Source organism: Trachurus japonicus, chromosome 4, assembly GCF_045865225.1.
Source record: "Trachurus japonicus isolate A0001 chromosome 4, Traja_1.0".
Classification (NCBI taxonomy): Eukaryota; Metazoa; Chordata; class Actinopteri; order Carangiformes; family Carangidae; genus Trachurus; species Trachurus japonicus.
In genome coordinates, this window is record NC_140910.1 from 8,622,508 (window position 1) to 8,642,187 (window position 19,680).

At 43.8% G+C, this 19,680-nt stretch overlaps 1 protein-coding gene across 6 annotated transcripts in view; it reads left to right on the top strand.

Annotated features, from left to right (window-relative positions):
- The window catches only part of clocka (clock circadian regulator a), a 33,410-nt gene extending 16,220 nt beyond the window's left edge, over positions 1–17,190 (top strand). For 2 of the 6 annotated variants that reach the window (XM_085773763.1, XM_085773764.1), the window contains exons 3-23: positions 5,910–6,131; positions 6,214–6,305; positions 6,442–6,501; positions 7,102–7,250; positions 7,339–7,430; positions 8,072–8,161; positions 8,432–8,552; positions 8,682–8,795; positions 8,889–9,007; positions 10,988–11,070; positions 11,672–11,778; positions 11,894–12,041; positions 12,163–12,238; positions 12,331–12,475; positions 12,577–12,677; positions 12,810–12,941; positions 13,641–13,799; positions 13,956–14,168; positions 14,283–14,470; positions 14,665–14,956; positions 15,880–17,190. In XM_085773763.1, the coding sequence (XP_085629889.1) occupies positions 6,286–6,305; positions 6,442–6,501; positions 7,102–7,250; positions 7,339–7,430; positions 8,072–8,161; positions 8,432–8,552; positions 8,682–8,795; positions 8,889–9,007; positions 10,988–11,070; positions 11,672–11,778; positions 11,894–12,041; positions 12,163–12,238; positions 12,331–12,475; positions 12,577–12,677; positions 12,810–12,941; positions 13,641–13,799; positions 13,956–14,168; positions 14,283–14,470; positions 14,665–14,956; positions 15,880–16,164 (2,694 nt within the window). In that variant the 5' untranslated portion in view covers positions 5,910–6,131; positions 6,214–6,285 and the 3' untranslated portion in view covers positions 16,165–17,190. The remainder of the gene's footprint in view (positions 1–5,909; positions 6,132–6,213; positions 6,306–6,441; positions 6,502–7,101; positions 7,251–7,338; positions 7,431–8,071; positions 8,162–8,431; positions 8,553–8,681; positions 8,796–8,888; positions 9,008–10,987; positions 11,071–11,671; positions 11,779–11,893; positions 12,042–12,162; positions 12,239–12,330; positions 12,476–12,576; positions 12,678–12,809; positions 12,942–13,640; positions 13,800–13,955; positions 14,169–14,282; positions 14,471–14,664; positions 14,957–15,879) is intronic. The other 4 variants (XM_085773765.1, XM_085773766.1, XM_085773767.1 and 1 more) reach the window with 4 other exon arrangements.
- The last annotated feature ends 2,490 nt before the right edge of the window (positions 17,191–19,680 follow it).

Here is a 19,680-nt window from a genome sequence, read left to right on the forward strand (position 1 = left end):
GAAGATTTTCTGCTTTTCTGTGTTTCTTCTTATTGTAAATGGAAAGTTTTCTGGTGGAACAAAACAAACATTGGATAAACAAGGCCAGAAGCTTCTTCACTACAGACAATACAAACAAGTACAAACCAAACAAATGAAACAAAAACAAGAGAAACAATAATGAGAAAAACTAAATAATAACAGCAATGATGATGATAAATTTGACCAACATCTTTTTCTAGACTGATAAATCAAAACAATAATCAGCAGATTAACTGATAACCCCAAACATTCAATATTGTAGTCTGGGTTTTTTGGCTTTGTTGGGGTTCTCTATGTTCAAGTTAACATGTGACTTGAACATGTGCTTAAGGTATCACCTCAGCAGTTCTCCAACTCTGGCATCCAGGCATTCTTATACAGTCACTCTGTGAGTTCAAAAAGAAAGCTGCTTACATTATCATCATTTGGTTTTGTCCATTAAACTCACCGATGCTCTCTTTCAGACTCTGAAGCAACTTCTTCAATCGTCTCGTTCATCTGCTCTTAATGACGTTTGGGCCTTACCTGTTCTGATTAGTCTGTGAGTGTTTAGGGCTCCTGGGACTCGGGGCTTGTTAAGGCTGCCGAACACTTATTGAAAAACCATTTTTAGCTCTGTCCTGGCGTAAACACATGGAACGAGCCACAGAACATGCTGTGGAGAAAAGCCCAGTTCTACAGCTGGGGGTTTTTAAATGTAGGCGTGAATGAGGATCTCTTACCTCTGGAACAGAACCAATAAGTTCTGGTTTCACTTCAGCTTGCTATTTGCAGCTTGGCATTTAAAACTTCACTTTGTATTTTCTCATGATGGGTTTAAATCCTTTTAATGTCTTTACTGGCAGCGTCCCTCACTTCAGCTCTTACTTGAGCCGTGTAGAAAATCTTCCACACATTTTACAAGGTCTTAAGTAGGCTGTGGAAAGACGGCCTACCTAGAAAATGAAAAATGTTTTTGAAATATGATGCCATTTATGGCTGTTGCTCACAATTATTGTCCCTATTGCTTTACAATAACAACATGTCTTGTTTGCAAAACCTCAAAACGTCTGAATTTAGTTAAATGACTGATGATGAAATATGAAAACACAGACTAAAGCAGCAAAATTCTCACACTTATGTCGCCATTGTTCTTGAAACATCCTGAATTAATAGTTGAATTTGTTTGTTCTAGCACTTAATAAAGTGAAAGCAAGTGAGTCCTGCTTGATGAATGTTTGATTTGGGATCTTGCAGTGGCACACCATGGAAGCCCCGTCTTTATCTGAGATTAAGTGCAGTCAATAAAGTGTGATTTTGGCCTGGACAAAGTAGGTTGGGTGTGCCTTGACACATTAATCCGTGGAGCATAATATAGTGTGGTGCAAAGTCTTCACGGAAAGGGACCAGACCATATGTTCACACACAGCACAGTCACGCAGAGGTGTCGGTTGAAGTCGCCCGGAGCGTGGCTGCTGTTGCCGGTTAGTCAGCACGATCAGCGTTTATATTATTAATAAAGCACAGCACACTGGTGTCGGTGGTCATCATGTGTGGGTCACATGCTCCGGTGGTAGTTGGTGGTTTTAAAGGGCTGGGGCTCTGTAGACATTCTTGATTGCTTCCCCCCGTGCTGCCAGTCATTCTTCTGGACTTCAGTGACCCACTTGGCATCTGTACCAGGCCCCTGGCTGAGTTCCTGCTCCGCTGGGACAGGATGCCAGCAGCAGTGGAGGGGCCCCTGCCAACCGCTGCCGCTCTCCTCTAACATTCCTGTCTGTGGGCTGTGCAGAGAAAACACGGAACAAAGAATCCTTTTGTGCCGTTGGTTCTGTGGATGCGTTTGCGTCGAGTGGAAACACAGCTGGCTGCGCCGGCGCTGAGGGTTTGCTGTGCTGAACTGTGCAGCAGTGTTGACAAGCTTGTGCTGTGTTTTTTTTAATTAATTAAATTTTTCTTTTGGCCTAGTGTCCAAATGAACGTGACGTTATTAAAACCACCCTCAGTTGTGTCTTCTACCCAGTCATTGTGAAACAGAAACCTGCAAACTGAGTGGGCTCACCCCTGTCGTTGCCGTGTGGATTCTTCAACGTGTACGAACCGTGACGCCACCGCAGACGGGATGTGTGACTCAGTAAATAATTTGTTGGAGTGTTTCTCTGATTTGCGTGTCCTCCTTGACAGTTCGTCTGCTGTTTGCCAGCTGTGAGAAACTGAATAACTCTGTCCAAGACACTTTCCCCCACACCTGGAGCGGAACGGACGCCCGCTCTCCTCTGTATGTCCCTCTAACCTGAGTCCACGCAGAGTGGGTGTAGTGTGTAATACATGATGCATCCTGACATTTGAATTTTCAAGAGATATGGCAAAACAAGCTGTTTAGATTTTCATTTGCTGCTGCTCTCATTATTGCATCTCAACAAGTAGTTTCAGCCCTCATTAGAGCGTTCCTGTATTATCCATTTATATTTTCCTCTCCAATGGAGCATAAAAATACAACAGCTGTGTCCCTGGTGAGTATTGATATCTGTTTGCTATTGGATATTTACCGGCTACATTTAATTTCAGCTTTCTATCATTCTTTTTTTGCCTCTTCTTAGTAAAAACCACCAGAGGATCAGCCTCATAACCGAATAGGAGTAGGGGGCTTGCGTCCAATTGGTTCTCTCTGAAAGAGGCCCGCTGCACGAGAGAACAGCTCAGTAATGTTTACACATCACGTGCCGTGCCGGTCGACCTGTCAGTGTTTTACATCGCACATGACAAAGGGAGTAACTCAATAGTCTTAATAACTCCGGGTGCATGGCGGAGGGGCGTATCAGCTGTGGAGGAATTCAGCCAAGCTATTTTTACTCGGCACGGTGAGGCCGGTTGCTATGGTGTTGCCCATTAGCGCCGTTGCTATGCTGGCATCTCGGTGCGGGGTGTGGCAGGGTGCGTGACGAGTGGCGCCATAGATCCACTTCAGAGTGACTCATATCCTCAGAGCTCTGCTGCCCTATATCTGAATATGAGCGCACACACCCACACACACAAACACGAGCGCGAATACACACACGCACACACACACACACACACACACACACACACACACACACACTCAGCCAGACTTCTAACAATGCTGTGTGAGCAATAGAGAAACTGTGATAAAGGAGGGTTTTTTTCAGTCTGAGATTTGCTGTATTTCCGGATGAGAAATACATGGCATGTGTGAGGTGTGCTGATTTGAAGACATCTCACTGCCAGAGAACATTGTGGACATGAATAAAAACTAGTCATTAGTTACTGGATGGAAATTCAGCACCTTCATTCATCTGCAAGGGTTTTTTTCCTTGACGTCTGTCCCCGCCGAGGCTTAGGAAACACCCAGAAGCCTTTGTATCTCATGTTATTAAATGAGGAAATGCGATACGGCAATGCTTTGATTCCAGGCTCGCACCTTTTTTTGTCAAGTGCCGGCTGCGTGAAATGTTGGCTGTGTGAGGATTTGTGTTGACGGGGAGTGTTGTGTTGCTGGTAAGAACAGGAAGGTGTTGCCTGTGGAGCTGTGATTAAGTTAGATCGGAGGAGGAGGAGGAGGAGGAGGAAAGTAGGTCATTGGGCCAGCAGGTCAGTGAAGCACGGATGACATCACAGTTATACAACCCCTGCTCTCCAGTTACACAACGCTGGCTCCGCGCTGCAGCTACTGCTGCTACATCCTCCGCTCAGACACTGCTGTCAGTGGCTATAACTTTTTCTCCATCTATTCTCAGTTACTCTTGTTTCACTAATATCTTTATGTCATTTTTTTTTCACTTCCTGTGTCCTTTTTTTCCCTTTTTCAGCCTTAATCTTTGCTCCAGTGTTTCTTGTTTCTCTTGTTGTTTGTGATGTTACAGAGCAGAAATGAAATGCAGAAGCTGTGCACTTCTGTTTTTCAGTACAAAGTCTGTAGATAAAGCCGTATATGACCACTCTCCAGCCTTTATAGTGCCGCCGCAAAGTGTAGTCTGCTTGTGTTGACAAAAAGGTAATCTTAGATTAGATGCCCATTCTCTGTATCTTATTTTTGAGTCACATGCAATGAGCAGTGAAACCACAATGCATAGTTGAAAGTCAATGGGCCATGATAAAACCTGCTCCACCTCTCACTGTCAGTTTTCCTGTGCGTGTCCCGACAAGATGGTTGACTTCCTATTCTTGTTTTGGCGAATCTGGCACTAAGTTCATTTTAAGCCTGAACACATTTCTGCCACAACAGTCAGTCCTGAATGGCTTGTTGCTCATAGATCTCTTGTGTGCTGCCAGTAAACAGACAGTGATCCAAGGTCGGTACTTTATTTGACTTCATTTTTAGTTTATGTTTTTGCATCTTATTTTTTTCCCTGTATAGAAACAAATGTATTCCATCAGTTGTTTTAGATGCAATCAAATGTTTAAAAACTCGAAAACAAAATGAATAAGTAACAGAGCTCCATTTGTGTGATGATGTGTATGGTGTCTTGATTGATAATGTGGGGGCCTCCACAAATGTGAATGGTAGGATGAGGCCAGTGATATCAGGAAGTGCTGTTATATTATAAATGTTGCACACATCAACAGACCTTATCAAACAAGAAAGGCTCAAATCAGTTTTCACTCAGTCAGATTAAAATCTCAAAATTTGTATTGAATGTAAATCTCAGTGTGAACCATGATACATGAAGAGCAACACTGAAGGGATTTTCTCACCAACACAAATAGGCCATTATGATGGAAAAAACCTCCCACACAGGTTGTGACGGTAATTGGCTCAAGCAAAGAAAAAAAAATGGGTCAAATATTTAGGCTAGACACCCAGTGGGCCTTCATTTTAATGTGACAATCTATTGTAGGCCTACCTGAGTCAGGTGATGAATACGTGAGCAGTTGGGCTGAATCAATGGCTGGTGTTTGTATTAGTTTATTTTGATTATAGGTTCCTGTACAGTGCATATCCGTCACACTGACATTCAAGGTGTCAAACATGACTCATCATACACCTTTGCTGAGGTGGCAATAGGCTGGTGCCAAACTATCGTTGTTCTTCATATCATGAAGCTCATTACTACCTCTTTGTGTGGCTGAAGCCCGACCATGACACAATTCATGCTGATTTTCTTTCCCATCCTCTGATATCTCAGGGAAAACAGAAACAGAATTTGTTACTGAACCTGCCCCACTGTGATCAGATCACACAAAGAGAACTTTTTAAAAGTACTTTACTTTTTCTAATGGAGTCATTATCTTAACTTGGTAATTAGACAGATTACATATAAAATGTAGCTAAAAGAAAACCTTGGTTTGACTGCTGTAGTAAAGTAAAGGTCTGTCATGGTGCAGCAGGAGTTATCTGGCCATCTGGACCTGTAGGAGAGTGTAGGAGAGCATGCATATGAATAAAAAATATTCCATGCAGTCTCACATTTCACACTGTGCAGGCAGCTTTACCGCTTAGTCCATCTTTGGTCTTTAGCCAACCACAGTTTGCCTCTCAGATGAATAACTATGACTGTGTAGGATTGTAAAAGTGTGAATATACATATATGAACTGACCCATTTATGACTGTGTACTGTATTTCTTCTCACTACACATATTAAATAAACACATTAAAATCAGGTCCTTAGTAGATGCTTATGGCTAGAATGACTTGATTCAGTTTGATTTAAAACATTTGCCATGCTACAGTATAAACACTCACTAATTGGCCACTTATTGGTATCAGCATCACTTTTTAACTCAATGTTTTCCAGAATAAGATGTCAGTGTATAAACTAACAGCATGTGGTCATGCAATACTAGCATCTTTTCAATATAGGACAGATTGATAACATCAACTGAGATATCTCCATCATCTACACCTCTAAGACTTTTCTAATGGCCACACATGTTTTCTAATCCTTCACAGAGTCGGATGTCGCTGCCATGTGCCACACTTGTACCCGACCCACACAGAGAACTCAGCTCAGTAAGGACTATTCGGAGACTTTCTCCCCTCTGATCGAGGAAACTTTCAGCGACTCTCCCCCGCGACTCCCGGCGCTCCACCACAGTGTGTCCACTCTGACCCCGCCTTCATTCAGCAGCACCTTCCTCACCCTCGCACAGAACTGGCTGTACTGTCAGTGAGGTAAGATTTGGATTTCAAATGGTCAAACTGTCCTGAAACCGGAGCCGTTGCAGGTGTTCTTACTGTGGCTTCTTTCTCGAAGGTTCATTCACAAATGTCTACCTCACGATTAAAAGAGCCCTCTCCAACACTGCAACCCTGAACAGGATACAAAATGACCTCAAGCATTGATCGGTGAGTCAAACGTTCGAAGTTGTCTTTTTAGCAGGAGACGTTCATGCTCTGTGCTCAGGATTAGGAAGGACTCTGTTCATAAAACTTTAACAGGGAGCAAATGTTCACTTCAGCTGTTGGTTTGTTTGCTCTGCAGGGATGACAGCAGTATCTTTGATGGGTTAATGGAAGAAGATGAGAAGGACAAAGCAAAACGGTGAGTCCTGTGGTTTCAACCTTTATCATACTACAAGTTTAGTTTTTATATTTTCAGTGTCATGCATGTTACAAGCAGACTGTCCCATGCCTCTTCGAGGACTTTCAGAAAGCAAAGTGCTTTTACACTGCGTTTCCCATGAACCTCCGCACGCACGGTGAAATTCTTGGACCGGCGCAAGACGGACAAAAGCGAAAACATTTGCCAAGAATGTTTTCATTAATCAGGAATGAAAGTCTGAGGTTCGAAGACGATCAGATACCGTCGTAGTTCCGACCATAAACAATGCCAACTAGTGATCCGGTGGCATTATTCCCATGGCCCGCCGGGCAGCATCCAGGAAACCGAAACTAGGAAATGCTGGGCGAGTGGACCACTAAATAATAATATCAAAATAACTATAAGACAAAACGATAACAAGTGTGGGTAATGTAGATTCATCCACATTAATATGAGACTCTTTTACAATCAAAAGCAAACTCCTCTTTAAATGCAGCTGCTCTTTAATGACTTTTACATTGATGCACATTTGCTAATGTGGCCTTTACTGCACCAGGCCCCAGACTGTATAATGGAGAGAAAATGTGTCTACATCCTCAGTGTGTCCCGAAACAAGTCTGAGAAGAAACGCAGAGACCAGTTCAATGTCCTCATCAAGGAGTTGGGTACCATGTTGCCGGGCAACACCCGGAAAATGGACAAGTCCACTATTTTGCAGAAGAGTATTGACTTTCTGCATAAACACAAGGGTAAGAAACTCTGATTAATGCTACGTTTGTTCTTTAGTTCACACTCACTTCTTACTGACTGTTGACATCTTTTTGCTTCCTCCATCAGAAATCGCTGCTCAGTCAGAGTCAACTGAGATCAGACAGGACTGGAAGCCTCCTTTTCTTAGTAATGAAGAGTTCACTCAGCTGATGTTGGAGGTGAGTTAGGAGCTCTGCTAAACACGTTGAGAGGTTTTTATCTTGATAGCAACAGTTCCCTCCCCTCCCAGCAAAGACTGAACTACAGACATGAATCATGAAGTTAGACCATTGGTCGGTTGGTCGGCTGAGTGATGGCGTTTCCACATTGGCCTTTGAAAATACCTTGGCACCAACAGTTTCTACTGCAGTGCAGCCAACTTAGAATATTTGCCGCTTGATTTGGAGACTTCAGCAAAAAAAATTGAGCAGCTATTCCTCGAGCACAAACCTTTCCTCTTTCCATACAGAGTCTCTCCAGTCCTGCCCTCTCTGTGTATCTTCTCTGAGAGGAGGATGGAGTCTATTCACTGGATAAAAGAATGTCTGTAACTTTGTGTTTGGGGATTTTTGTCAGACCATATGAAAGGAGAAAAGCTGGTATGTGAAATCAGCTATTATAAAATGCTGCATACATGTGAGGAGGCGAGAAGCAAGAGACATACTGATACCAGGCTGAGTGCACATTTGACAAGATGATGATGGGATGATGAGTCTGGCCAAGAACTAGAATTTGATCCAGTCTTGTTACATATAATTTGTCTTTATATCCACATGGGAGTATTGGAGTGAATTAAAGGAGCATGTTTTCTTTCTGACAGGCATTAGATGGATTTTTCCTTGCAATTATGACTGATGGGAATATAATCTATGTCTCTGAGAGTGTGACATCTCTACTAGAACACTTACCTGTGAGTATATGGTGCTCAAGTTATGAACTCATGATAATGTGGAGTCATTGTAACACATTTTCATCATGTTGTATGTGCTGTAATCACAGTGTTGAGTTGAGTTGAGTTGAGTTGAGATTACTTTATTTATCCCATAGGGCAATTCTGTTTCAACAACTGACCGCCACACCACAATCACATACACAAGCATACATACAATTGAGGAGGAGTGAAGCCTTCAAAGATACACATGGTCTGATACCCCTTTGTGTTAAATGTTGTGTGTTTCAGTCTGATCTTGTTGATCAGAACCTGTTGAACTTCCTGCCTGCTGGGGAGCATTCAGATGTGTACAAGGCTCTGTCCTCTCATATCATGGAGGGAGAGACACTGACGCCTGAATATCTGAAAAGTAAGTGCTGCAGGTGTTGAAATCTTGTACAGTCAGGCATATTAGCATTTTCATTAGTTCTATCATGCTGGTATATTATTGCACTGTTTTCCAGCCAGTTGACCTTTTTAAAACTCATCTTTTTTCCAGCAAAAAATCAGCTAGAGTTCTGTTGCCACATGCTCCGAGGGACTATTGACCCCAAAGAGCCCCCAGTGTATGAGTATGTCAAGTTCATTGGAAACTTCAAGTCCCTGAATAATGGTGAGTCACAGTAAACTGTATCTCAGCCTGCAGGTCCATTTTACTGGTCGCAAGGTCTGACCCTTTTTATTTGTGTGTTTCTCTCTCCCCCAGTGCCTAACTGTGCCCGCAACGGTTTCGACGGAGTGATCCCACGATCACTCCACTCTGCCTTTGAAGACAGAGTGTGTCTCATAGCAACTGTGAGGCTAGCCAAACCACAGTTTATCAAGGTGAGAGTCATTGGCTGTTCTCCCTTTTGCCATTCCTCCTTTTTATCAGGTTGAAACACATTCGTTTTTCAGGTTAGAATATTGCAGTTGTAACCAGTCACCAGGAAAACAACATTTTGACTCTTGAAAACTTGGCTCCCATCAATTTATTGTGTAACGTTTCAGGGCAAGCCCTTCGTCAGACATCCATGTCTGACGTCGTCAGACATTCGTCAGACATCCATGTCTGACGAAGGGCTTGCCCCGAAACGTTACACAATAAAATCTCTGGTGTGCAGACTTCTCTTTCTTTTCATTGAGTATTTACCTTCTAGTCCAGCACCCAGGCCTACAATTTTTTGGGATGTGCGTGTTTTTCTACTTTTTGCAGACTCTTGAAAACTTGACACTTTGACTTTTCATGAAAAGAAAAACAACTACGTAAATGCTTTAGTCTCCTGCCCACAAATCTTTCTACTTAAGTCTAAAAGCTGATTTGATTGACATGATGACACATCAGTGTCATGGAATAATATTGACATCAGTGAGTGTTAATCATCGGGGGCAGTCTCTGCATTTACCTCGAAAACAACTCTGTCTGGTAATGTTCCGTTATTATCTCATAGCGTGGTGAATGTGCAGGTCACAACTTGTCCACCAGAGCGTTTTGGAGTTGTTGGATTGTGTATTTGATGAGTTTGATGAGGGAAACCAAGAAATCCCATTAGCCTCCGTAGCGTAGCTCTGAGCAGCTCACAGCTCTGCTCCGCCGTTCTAAAAATAGCTTGCACCGACAATTAAAGGTAACGAACCTACTCCTAAAACTATAGGGATTATGGCAATAGGCCAGTTTGCCAAAATGTTGAACTATCCCTTTAATATTGAAAAGAAAAACAACAAAATGCTTTTAGTCTCCTTCCCACAAATCTTTCTGCTTGAGTGTAAGAGCTGATTTAATTGACATGATAACACATCAGTGTCATGGAATAATATTGAGGTCAGTGAGTGTTAATAAGGACCTGTGTCTACATCCTCCCACCGTACAAAAATGAAACTGAAATATTGTGGATATCGATGCTGCCATAAGCTCCATCACTTGATTTGCCCCACCCACACATCCTCCCCAATCATTTGTGAGTCTTGTCAATCAGGAAACCCCTCCCCATGAGGATAGAAATGTTACATCAAAGGAAAGTGGCAATCACTCACAACAAAGGAGACAAATGCACTCAAACAGAAATGCCCCCACAGCACAATACAGCCACAGGATCCCCCTCACTGTAGCGGGGGCCTGTACTGTTCTCCCAGTATACGCCACACGGGCACTCGCCCACTCGTAGAGAATATGGTAATGGATGACTCATCTGACCATGTCACTTTTTTTTTCTCCTCATCTCCGAAGAGCAGTGCATCCAAATTTGTCTCCATCTTCACACTGAGTGGTGTGTGCTCTGCATAATCTTCCTCTATATGTAACCGTCAATGGACTGTCTGATCACGCTCCACATGGACATTGTCAGTCACCATTCACTCTACTATGTTTTAGTTATGAAACACATTGTGCTTCATCTAATGAACTGCAATTTCCTCCCTGTTGTCTACATGAATGGCCATATGATATGAGTTTGCAGCTGTGTTATAATGGTTGGGCATTATTTCTGAAGTGGAGCTACACTGCTAGTCTAGATGAGGCTGTTTTTGTTTTTCCACTCATGTCTTTCTCATAGATGTAAATGCAAATGACACTTTAGTATCTGTTCCTGGTGAAACACAATATCTCAGTAACACTCTCTCCTTCAAATTTCTCAAACATCATATCATCTAATCAAAGGTCAACGGTCAAGTTCACTGTGGCCACTTGAAAATGATATCTAAGGAAATTTCTGATTTGGCACAAGCATTCACTTTGTCCATTCTCAGATTTTAGTACTCCTCTGTAAACCTACATACATATGGAGAATGTCTAAATGTGTCCTACACTGTCGCCCTTGCCCCCCACAGGAGATGTGCACTGTAGAAGAGCCAAATGAGGAATTCACCTCCAGACACAGTTTAGAGTGGAAATTTCTCTTCTTGGACCACAGGTACAGTGTTTGTCTCTTTGTTCCTTTTGAGTTAACAACGTGTTTTTCTTTGTGTAAAGATACAATTGTGTGCTAATTTGGCTTTTGTTTATTTACCGTATGACAATTTCTTGTGTTCTTTAAAACCTGTATTTGGTTTATATGAAACTCAGCCAAACTGTGGTGCAGACTAAACACCCAGATAAAAACAGGTCTAGTGAGGTCTCGACCTGCCTTCATGTACACTCTGGTGCATACATCACCTACATCACTGCGTGAAAGTAGAAATGCAATTGTAGCATTAATTTGGTTGTTAAATTAATATTAAGACCATGTGGCTCTTCTTTGAAACCAGTATTGTGTTGATTACTCACAATAGTGTTTTGTGATCCCAGAGAGACACAGTAAAGGTCAGCAGCATTAGATATTCCTATGCTGGTCCATGTGTAACTGATGGTGTAGGGTGACATCACTAAACTAACCTGAAAATCTATACATCATGTTTACAAACCAACGTGTCCCTGGTGTGGAAGCACCGAAGCTCTGTAACACTTCCAACACACCTTTCACCTGTTGCCTGCAGCTAAAAAAACAGTCTCTCTTACATGTTGTGTTTGTCCAGAGCTCCGCCCATCATAGGTTACCTCCCCTTCGAGGTCCTGGGTACATCAGGATATGACTACTACCACATAGATGACCTGGAGACACTGGCCAAATGCCACGAGCACTGTGAGTACACGGCTCCTTGGCATCAGATAAGCAAGCTGATCCGCAGCTGTCGGCTTCCCGTGAGCTTCCAAACACTAAATGTCGCTCTCTGCTCCTTCTCCCGGTTTCTCCGTAGTAATGCAATACGGCAAAGGAAAGTCCTGCTACTACAGATTCCTCACAAAAGGGCAGCAGTGGATTTGGCTTCAGACCCACTACTACATCACCTACCACCAGTGGAACTCCAGGCCAGAGTTTATTGTCTGCACACACACTGTTGTCAGGTAACCGGAAGATCCATCCACCGCATTTACATACGTATGTAGATCCAAAAGTACAGAAGAAGCATCTATCAGGATTCTATATACATTCACAGGTCTGTTTTTCTCCGTCTCTGCTTTGTAGTTACGCTGAAGTACGAGCAGAACAGCGAAGAGAACTTGGAATTGAAGAATCGCCACCTGAGATCACAGTGGACAAGGTGAGTCCGTTGTCCAACAGGAGTCAGATTCTGCTCAGTTCAGTTTTCCCACATTGATACTGACCTCAGCAACTCTGTACCTCTAATCACAGCAGTCCCAGGACTCGGGCTCCGAATCTCAGCTCAACACTTCCAGTCTGAAGGAGGTTCTGGATCGTTTCGACCACAGCCGGACGCCGTCGGTGTCATCTCGCAGCTCGCGCAAATCGTCACACACCGCTGTGTCTGACCCAGCCTGTAAGCACCTTTAGCCAGCACCTGTAATCTTCTGACTGAGACACTTCTATGAAGCAGCTTCCTATTAACAATCTGATATCATGTTTATGTCCTACCCTCAGCGTCACAGATGAAGCTTCAGGGAGATAGGAGTACGCCTGGTCGGCAGTCCGTCTCTGCTGTGGAGATGACGTCACAGCGAAGATCATCTATCACCAGTCAGGTCAGAGAAGGGACGAGAACAGTCGGGTGTAAAATTTCTTAGATAATTGTGTCATGGATTGGGAGGGATTTAACAGGGGATAAAGGGAGGTGAAGCACCCTGAACTCTCTATTCCTTCTCCATTGTTGCCAGCAGCAGTCGATGAGCTCTCAAAACACAGGACAGAACATGACCCCGTCTATGGTTTCTCAGCAACCGCAGCAGCCGCAGCCTCAGCCTCAGCCTCAGCCTCTACAGCAACAACAGGTTCAGAACAGTGGACAAGTAAGATATTTGTCTCGTTTGTTTTAAAGCTTCATTTATCTTCAAACAAGAGTCCGACATAAGCTGTGGCTACACACCACATTTTCCTGAGTCTGTGTGTTTGTCCCAGGCCATTTAGTTTATGGCTAGAAAAGGAGAGAGGTCCATCCACCCATTAGGGTTCTCTTCAGAAAGGATAATCCATAACCACAATTTAAATACAATTTCCATGTTATGATCTTTAGATATAGGCACTGGGAACAGATATTTACAAGACAAGTGTATTGATATAGATGCAGTCATTTGTCGATAAATCAGTTAGAAAATAATGCATCATTGTATTTATTGTGTGTGAGGTTCCCTGTAAAAGGCCAAGGAGCGAGGGAAGTAACAATCAACAAAACGTATCCATGGAAACATGCAGACAGACAAAGATTTTATTAAAACCAAAAGTGATACGCTGGGAAATGAGCCTGCTAGAAACTAACACATCCCAAATTAACGAACATAAAACCTGGACCCTAAAGTTTACCCCCGCAGCCCCCGCAAGGCGCCTGTAAGGCCGGGTTTCCATCGAATCAACCGTCTTTTTTTTACATTTTTTTTTACAACATAGGGTTTATCGTCTATATTTTGAGCTTAAAAATAAAAGAAATATTCAAAATAAAATTAAACCTTTTAATAATCTCTTTATCTCACGCACTAAACTTGTTGTCACAGGCGATGGTGCAGTTCTCCAACCAGCTAGAGGCCATGCAGCACCTGAAAGATCAGCTGGAGCAGAGGACCAGGATGATCGAGGCCAACATCCAGCGGCAGCAAGATGAGCTGCGGCAGATCCAGGACGAACTGCAGAGAGTGCAGGGCCAGAGTCTGCAGGTGAGGACTGTGTGTGTGTGTGTGTGTGTGTGTGTGTGTGTGTGTGTGTGTGTGTGTGTGTGTGTGTGTGTGTGTGGCAAACACACAGCCCTATGAATCTGGATGTTTGTGCGGCTCCTCTGCTGTGGGAGTCTGAGCGTGTGCTACATGTTTCAGATGTTCCTGCCGAAAGGAGCTGGAGGACTGAGTCTGGGCTCGGTTCAGATGGCCCAGGGTAATAATGCACTGCAGCAGGGGGGGACCCTCAGCATGCAGGGCCAGGTGGTCTCTGCAGGGCCTCTACAGAACAACATACAGCAACAACATGCTGTCCAGCCCCAGGCCCAGCAACAAACGCTGCTGCGGGAACAGAGCCCAGCGCTGTCACAGGTCAGACAGGCTAAAGAATTCTCCTTTACACCGTTAAACACATCAAACACTCACTCGTCTTATTCATATCTGAATTAGGATTTTCATTCTTGTCTCTGACTCTTTATATTTCAGTCTCAGGGATCGTCTCTCACTCTGCAGCCCCAACAAAACCCAATGCCCGTGTCTCTCTACAACACGATGATGATTCCGCAGCAAAACCCGGGCAACGTGGTCCAGATTGCCACTAGCCTGCCACAGAATACTGTACCCAACACTCCTGCAGTGGCAACATTCGCCCAGGACCGCGCCGCTCAGATTAGGTTTGCTTTCCTTTTTAAACCTCCTTACTTTATTTTCATGGTTACATTTTATGTCTTCGCATAAGGTGAATTTTTTGATTCTGCACTAGAAGGTCAAGCAATTCAAGTTGTTTAGAGTGATATCCCGCCCAGCATCATTTCACTGTGCTTCTCTTACCTCTGCCTGACCTTCACTCACTTCCTGTTTCTCACAGGTTTCCTGCTGGACCTCAGCTGCTCACCAAGCTAGTGACTGGACAGATGGCATGCGGGGCAGTCATGGTCCCCACGACCATGTTTATGGGCCAAGTGGTGACGGCCTTCGCTCCTCAGCAGGGCCAGACCCAGACCATCAGCATTGCCCAGCAGCCACAACAACAACAACAACAGCAGCAGCAGCAGCAACAGCAGCAGCAGCAGGAACAGCAGGCCCAGGCGCAGACACAGGTCACAGCCCTGCAGCCAGGCCAGGCTCCCCTGGCCCAGCAGCAAACACAGTTCCTACAGGTAACACACTCAGACTTAGGCCAGGAACACACATGTGCGTTTCACGTATGTTCACTGCAGCGTCACTGCTACTGCAGCTCTGTCTTTCCGCAAAGAGTTTGCCCTGGATACTGACCAACTGACAATCAGCGAGCTACTCAAATGTTGGATTTCTTTCACTATAATTAAATTTCTTATTTATTTATTTTTAATATATTCTTTGGGGCTTTTTCGCCTTTAATGGGCAGGATAGTAGAGAGAGAGACAGGAAATGGGAGGCAGAGTGGGGGGATTCGATTCGGATTCGACGCGAGATTCGAACCAGGGCCGCCTGCAGTGAGGACTATAGCCTCAACACATGGGACGGGTGCTCTACCAACTGAGCTAAACACCGCCCCTAATTCTGATTTATTTTTGATAGAGAATATAAGTAAAATGCCAGTATCTCCACATGCAGCTGTTAAAATGGTTAAAAACCCTGGTATTTATATTTTGGCATCTGTCATATTCAGATTCAGCCTAGTCCTTGACAGCTACAGTGGAAGGTGTCTGTTTTATGTGATGTTGGTGCTTTGTTGTGAATATAACGTTATCACTTCACTTCTTTTCTCTTTCTATTTCTTCTGAGAGACATACACATCACTTAGGCAGTGAGTTATTGTTTAAGTTAAGCATGGAAGACCTTCAGTGCTTCAGTGTTCCTCTACTGCAGTTATTAGCTGACACACTGTACACAGTGATACATTTGCACTAACCTAATAGCTCTAATAGATTAAATACAAATTGACCTACTTTTTACTGTTTACAGTCAGTCACTAAGTGCCTAGTATCATGGTTTCCTGGTTTCCATGTTGTCATTGCACATCCCGTTGCCAAGTGCAATCTTAAACCAGATCTGGACCCAGTTGGTTCATTTTCATCATAGTCTGAATAATTCCCTGCAGGCTCAGCGGCTTCTTCATGGAAACCAGTCCACCCAGTTGATCCTGCAGGCGGCGTTCCCTTTGCAGCAGCAGGGTGCTTTCACTGCCACAACCCAACAGCAGCAGCAGCAGCTCCAGCAGCAGCAGCAGCAGCAGCAGCAACAACAGCTACAACAACATCATCAACAACAGAAGCAGTTACAACAGCAGAAACAGCAGCTTCAGCAGCAGCAGCAGCAGCAGCAGCAGCTGGCTCCTCACAGAGCAGACAGTTTGTCTGACCGCTCCTCTTCTCAGCCACAGTAGCTGCCCACAGCCAATCACAGGTGGAATGAACCAAACCCAGGTGTGGGCGTTTTTTGTGACGGGGGGTCGAAAGAGGAGCTCTGCTGAAAGTGCAGCACTGAAACCAAGCCTGAGAGGCTCAGAAGTGAGTGGCTGGGCCGGCCGTAGCCCTCCCCTCCCCTCACAAGGGTCTATTGCTGTTTGCACTTAACTCGTGAGCACAAAGTGCTGCAGAGAACCCAGGACCGGGCTCACTGTGGGTCCAGCAGTCGGCTTCGGTTCTGGGTTGAAGCCTTTTCTTCAAGAAAACGGGGAGCCACGATCCCTGTGATGGAACCCCCGCCCCACCACACACCCCTCCCCCAGCCCTCTCCTTGCGTTTGTGGTGTGCGTACGTGTGTGTGACTGTGTGTGCGTGTGTGCTCCTGTCACCCTCACAGGATTATTTTATGCAGAGCTGTCCATTCAATGCAGTGAAGCTTCTATCAGAGCTTCAAGGACGTCCTGCAGAGCAGCCAGAGGCTCTTTGTTTTGGATGTTGTCTCCTTTTTTTGTCGTTTCATGTAAAAATAATTATGGGTCAGAAAATATTTTTAAGAATGTGGTGTAGATTGAACTTTTACTGTACAGAACATCATGTATAATATATAATGTAAATATACTGAAAAAGAAAGAACTAATATTTTATATGATGCATGAAATGAAATGTGTAGTCTGTTCTTTGCAGCTTTGAATATGCTTTTTTTCTAGTACTCTAAGAAAAAAAGATCTTAAAATGCTCAGTGGCTGATATTTTCACAGACTTCCTTTCTCCTAGGGGATGTGTTTGTGTGTCTGCATAGCAGACAATGTCGAAGCTGCTTGTTGTGTCACAGTTTGTTTAATCCTTGACCCATATTTTCATAAAACTGTCAGAATGAAAGACATGTTTTAAAGTATTTTTAAGCTTTTTAAGATGTGCTCTAAATCTGCCACTAAAGACTCTAAATTCAGCTAGAGTCAGATATTGTGAATGAAATAAATCCAACCAAGGATAAACTAAATGTATGGAATAATTTGCCAGCATAATCCTTCATAGCTGTATTTCTTCATTTCCAGCACTCCTGCTGAGATCCCTGATCCCTGTGTGGCAATTGATGACTCTTTATTCCCACGATAAACATTTATTCCTAAACACGTACTGGAATTCTACAAGACAGGAGCTCAGGTCCTGTTGCTAATACACCCAGGCTGAGCTTGAGTGACATCATTTGTGCTAGCAAAGGGCCAATCAATGATTTCTTCATCTGCATGCTTTTCCCATTTATCGAGGTTAGCGTCACACAGAGAGCAGCCTGAGAGCCTCCTCCTCCTCCACTCATGCCTGTACCATCTGTGAGACAGACCCAGATCACCAAACCAGCTCCTGGAGAGGCGTCACCCTCCAGAGAACACATGTAGTCTCCCTGTACCAGCTAACCCATTGACCCGTCATTAGCAGTTCTCAGCAGGCAGAATGAGGTTTGTTTCATGGGAGCGTTGCTTTCTGGCTCTGTCATTTTACACTATATAAGTAAATCTAAAGCCCCCTGCAGTTCACTCGCCCTCACTGAAACCAATAACCTCTCTAGGGACAAACCAAGTCTTGTGAGCTTGTTAGCATCCAACAACCGCAGGAGCAACTTTGGAGTCACATACAAATCCACTGTTAGGTCCCGTTTAGCCCAGTTTTTGGTCTCCATCAACTCCTGAGAGAAATACCAACAGATATCAGTTGAGAAAATGAACTGATATCTATTGATGCATTTATGTATTTATTTTCAGTGGGACATTGTAATCTGAGCTGCGTACAATGAATCAAACCAGCAGTGTTTTCCCTGTGAGCATCAGGAAAATGGGAAATGTGGAAATCTTGGTGAGAAGGGAAAACCACAGTAATTAGATGAATGTTGCTCATAATTCGGCTCAGTTCAGTTTTATTTGTATAGTGCCAACTCTATCTATCTAAAGAAATGTGGGATGGGGAGTCAGTGATATGTTGCCATATCTCTGATAGAAAGTAAAAAGCTGCTGCAGTGTTTGTTGTGCAGTCGGGACAGAATCCAGCCTAAACCGGCGGTGTACGTTTCTAAGAGCTGTCCTCATCAGTAGCTGGGACAGGACAACCCAGTCTCACTTGGTACAGGCTGAAAGTGGGGACCACCCTCCTGTCTGCTGAATGAAAGTCCTTGTTCTCAAACCCCCGCTGACACCGTGGTTCAGCTGCCTCCTCACCATCTGATCCAGTTCACCAGCAGATGGTGTGGAGCTGATGGTTCATTCGTTCTTGTGTGTGTGTGTGTGTGTGTGTGGGGAGAGGCTGAACTCAGCACGTAAACACAAGGCTGAGAAAGAATTTGGTTTTAACTTTGGCCTGAGGAGTCTGGTGACACCACGATCGTGTATGCATCACTGCATCTCCTTGTTCATCATGTTTATTGTGTTCATGGAGAAACCTTGTGTTGCACTAACATCCATAATAACAGGAGTTAATTTAAATCTCCTCTTTCCTCTACGGCACTTTGAATTCTGTTTGTTCATTTGGAAAGATCTTGACGTGTCCTGGTTTTAACTCTATTGTAAATCAGTCTCATTTTCACACCCTCGCTCTGAAGCACCCAAAGAGTCACAACATTTCTCATCCGCTGTGCAAACAGAGAGCCGTGCACCAGTAGTCATGTTTGGTTGAAGCTTGGCCTTGAGCAGCAGTGGAAAAATGCTAATAATAACTCTCATTTGTGGCGTAACTGCTCTGAGATACAGGACTGGAGCCAGAGGTTGGTCTGTCTAACGGGTTAAAGTAGCTCAGTCAGAGAAAAGATGATCAGCCAGTGGAGAGATGAACCCAACACATCTAACAGCTGCTGTTTGGACTGATGGTTCCTGAAGACCAGCAAAGATTGAGAAGATCATTTATACCCTTTATTACTACCTTTGCATTAAGATGCTTGAGTGAGTTTACAGTAAATGAATGAACTCTCATATGTGACTGGTCTTTGTTTAAAGGTCCCATTCACAAACAGTGTTTAATGGGATGAATTGATCCATAAGAAAATACATTTGTGGTTTTTAGAACTAGAAACCATCTCTGTAGTTTTACAGCTCCCGGAGCTCTTGTAACGACCGTTTGATCAGCCAATCAGAAGAGAGGAGGTTTGGAGCCTTTCTTCTAATTGGCTGACTTTTTTCTTGAGTGATCTAATAAAAACAGAGCAGACTTCAGGTTAAACATCCAGAGAAACCAAATTCTATTAAGGTTGGATGGTGACTCCAGGTGGGCGGGGACTGGTGACTGCTTTGTTGTGACATCACAAAGTCACAGAAGTCCTGACGGCTGGTTTTAAAGCTCAGTTTTCTGAATACAGTCTGTATGAATTTCTCTGTGGGCTTGATACTTTCACAGTAATACTGATATAGGACCAAGAGCTGATTTATGAACACACTACACATGGACATTTACCTTTAGACGTCATATCTGACCAGTTATTTTGCGGTACAGTACGTGGTTACATCTGGAGT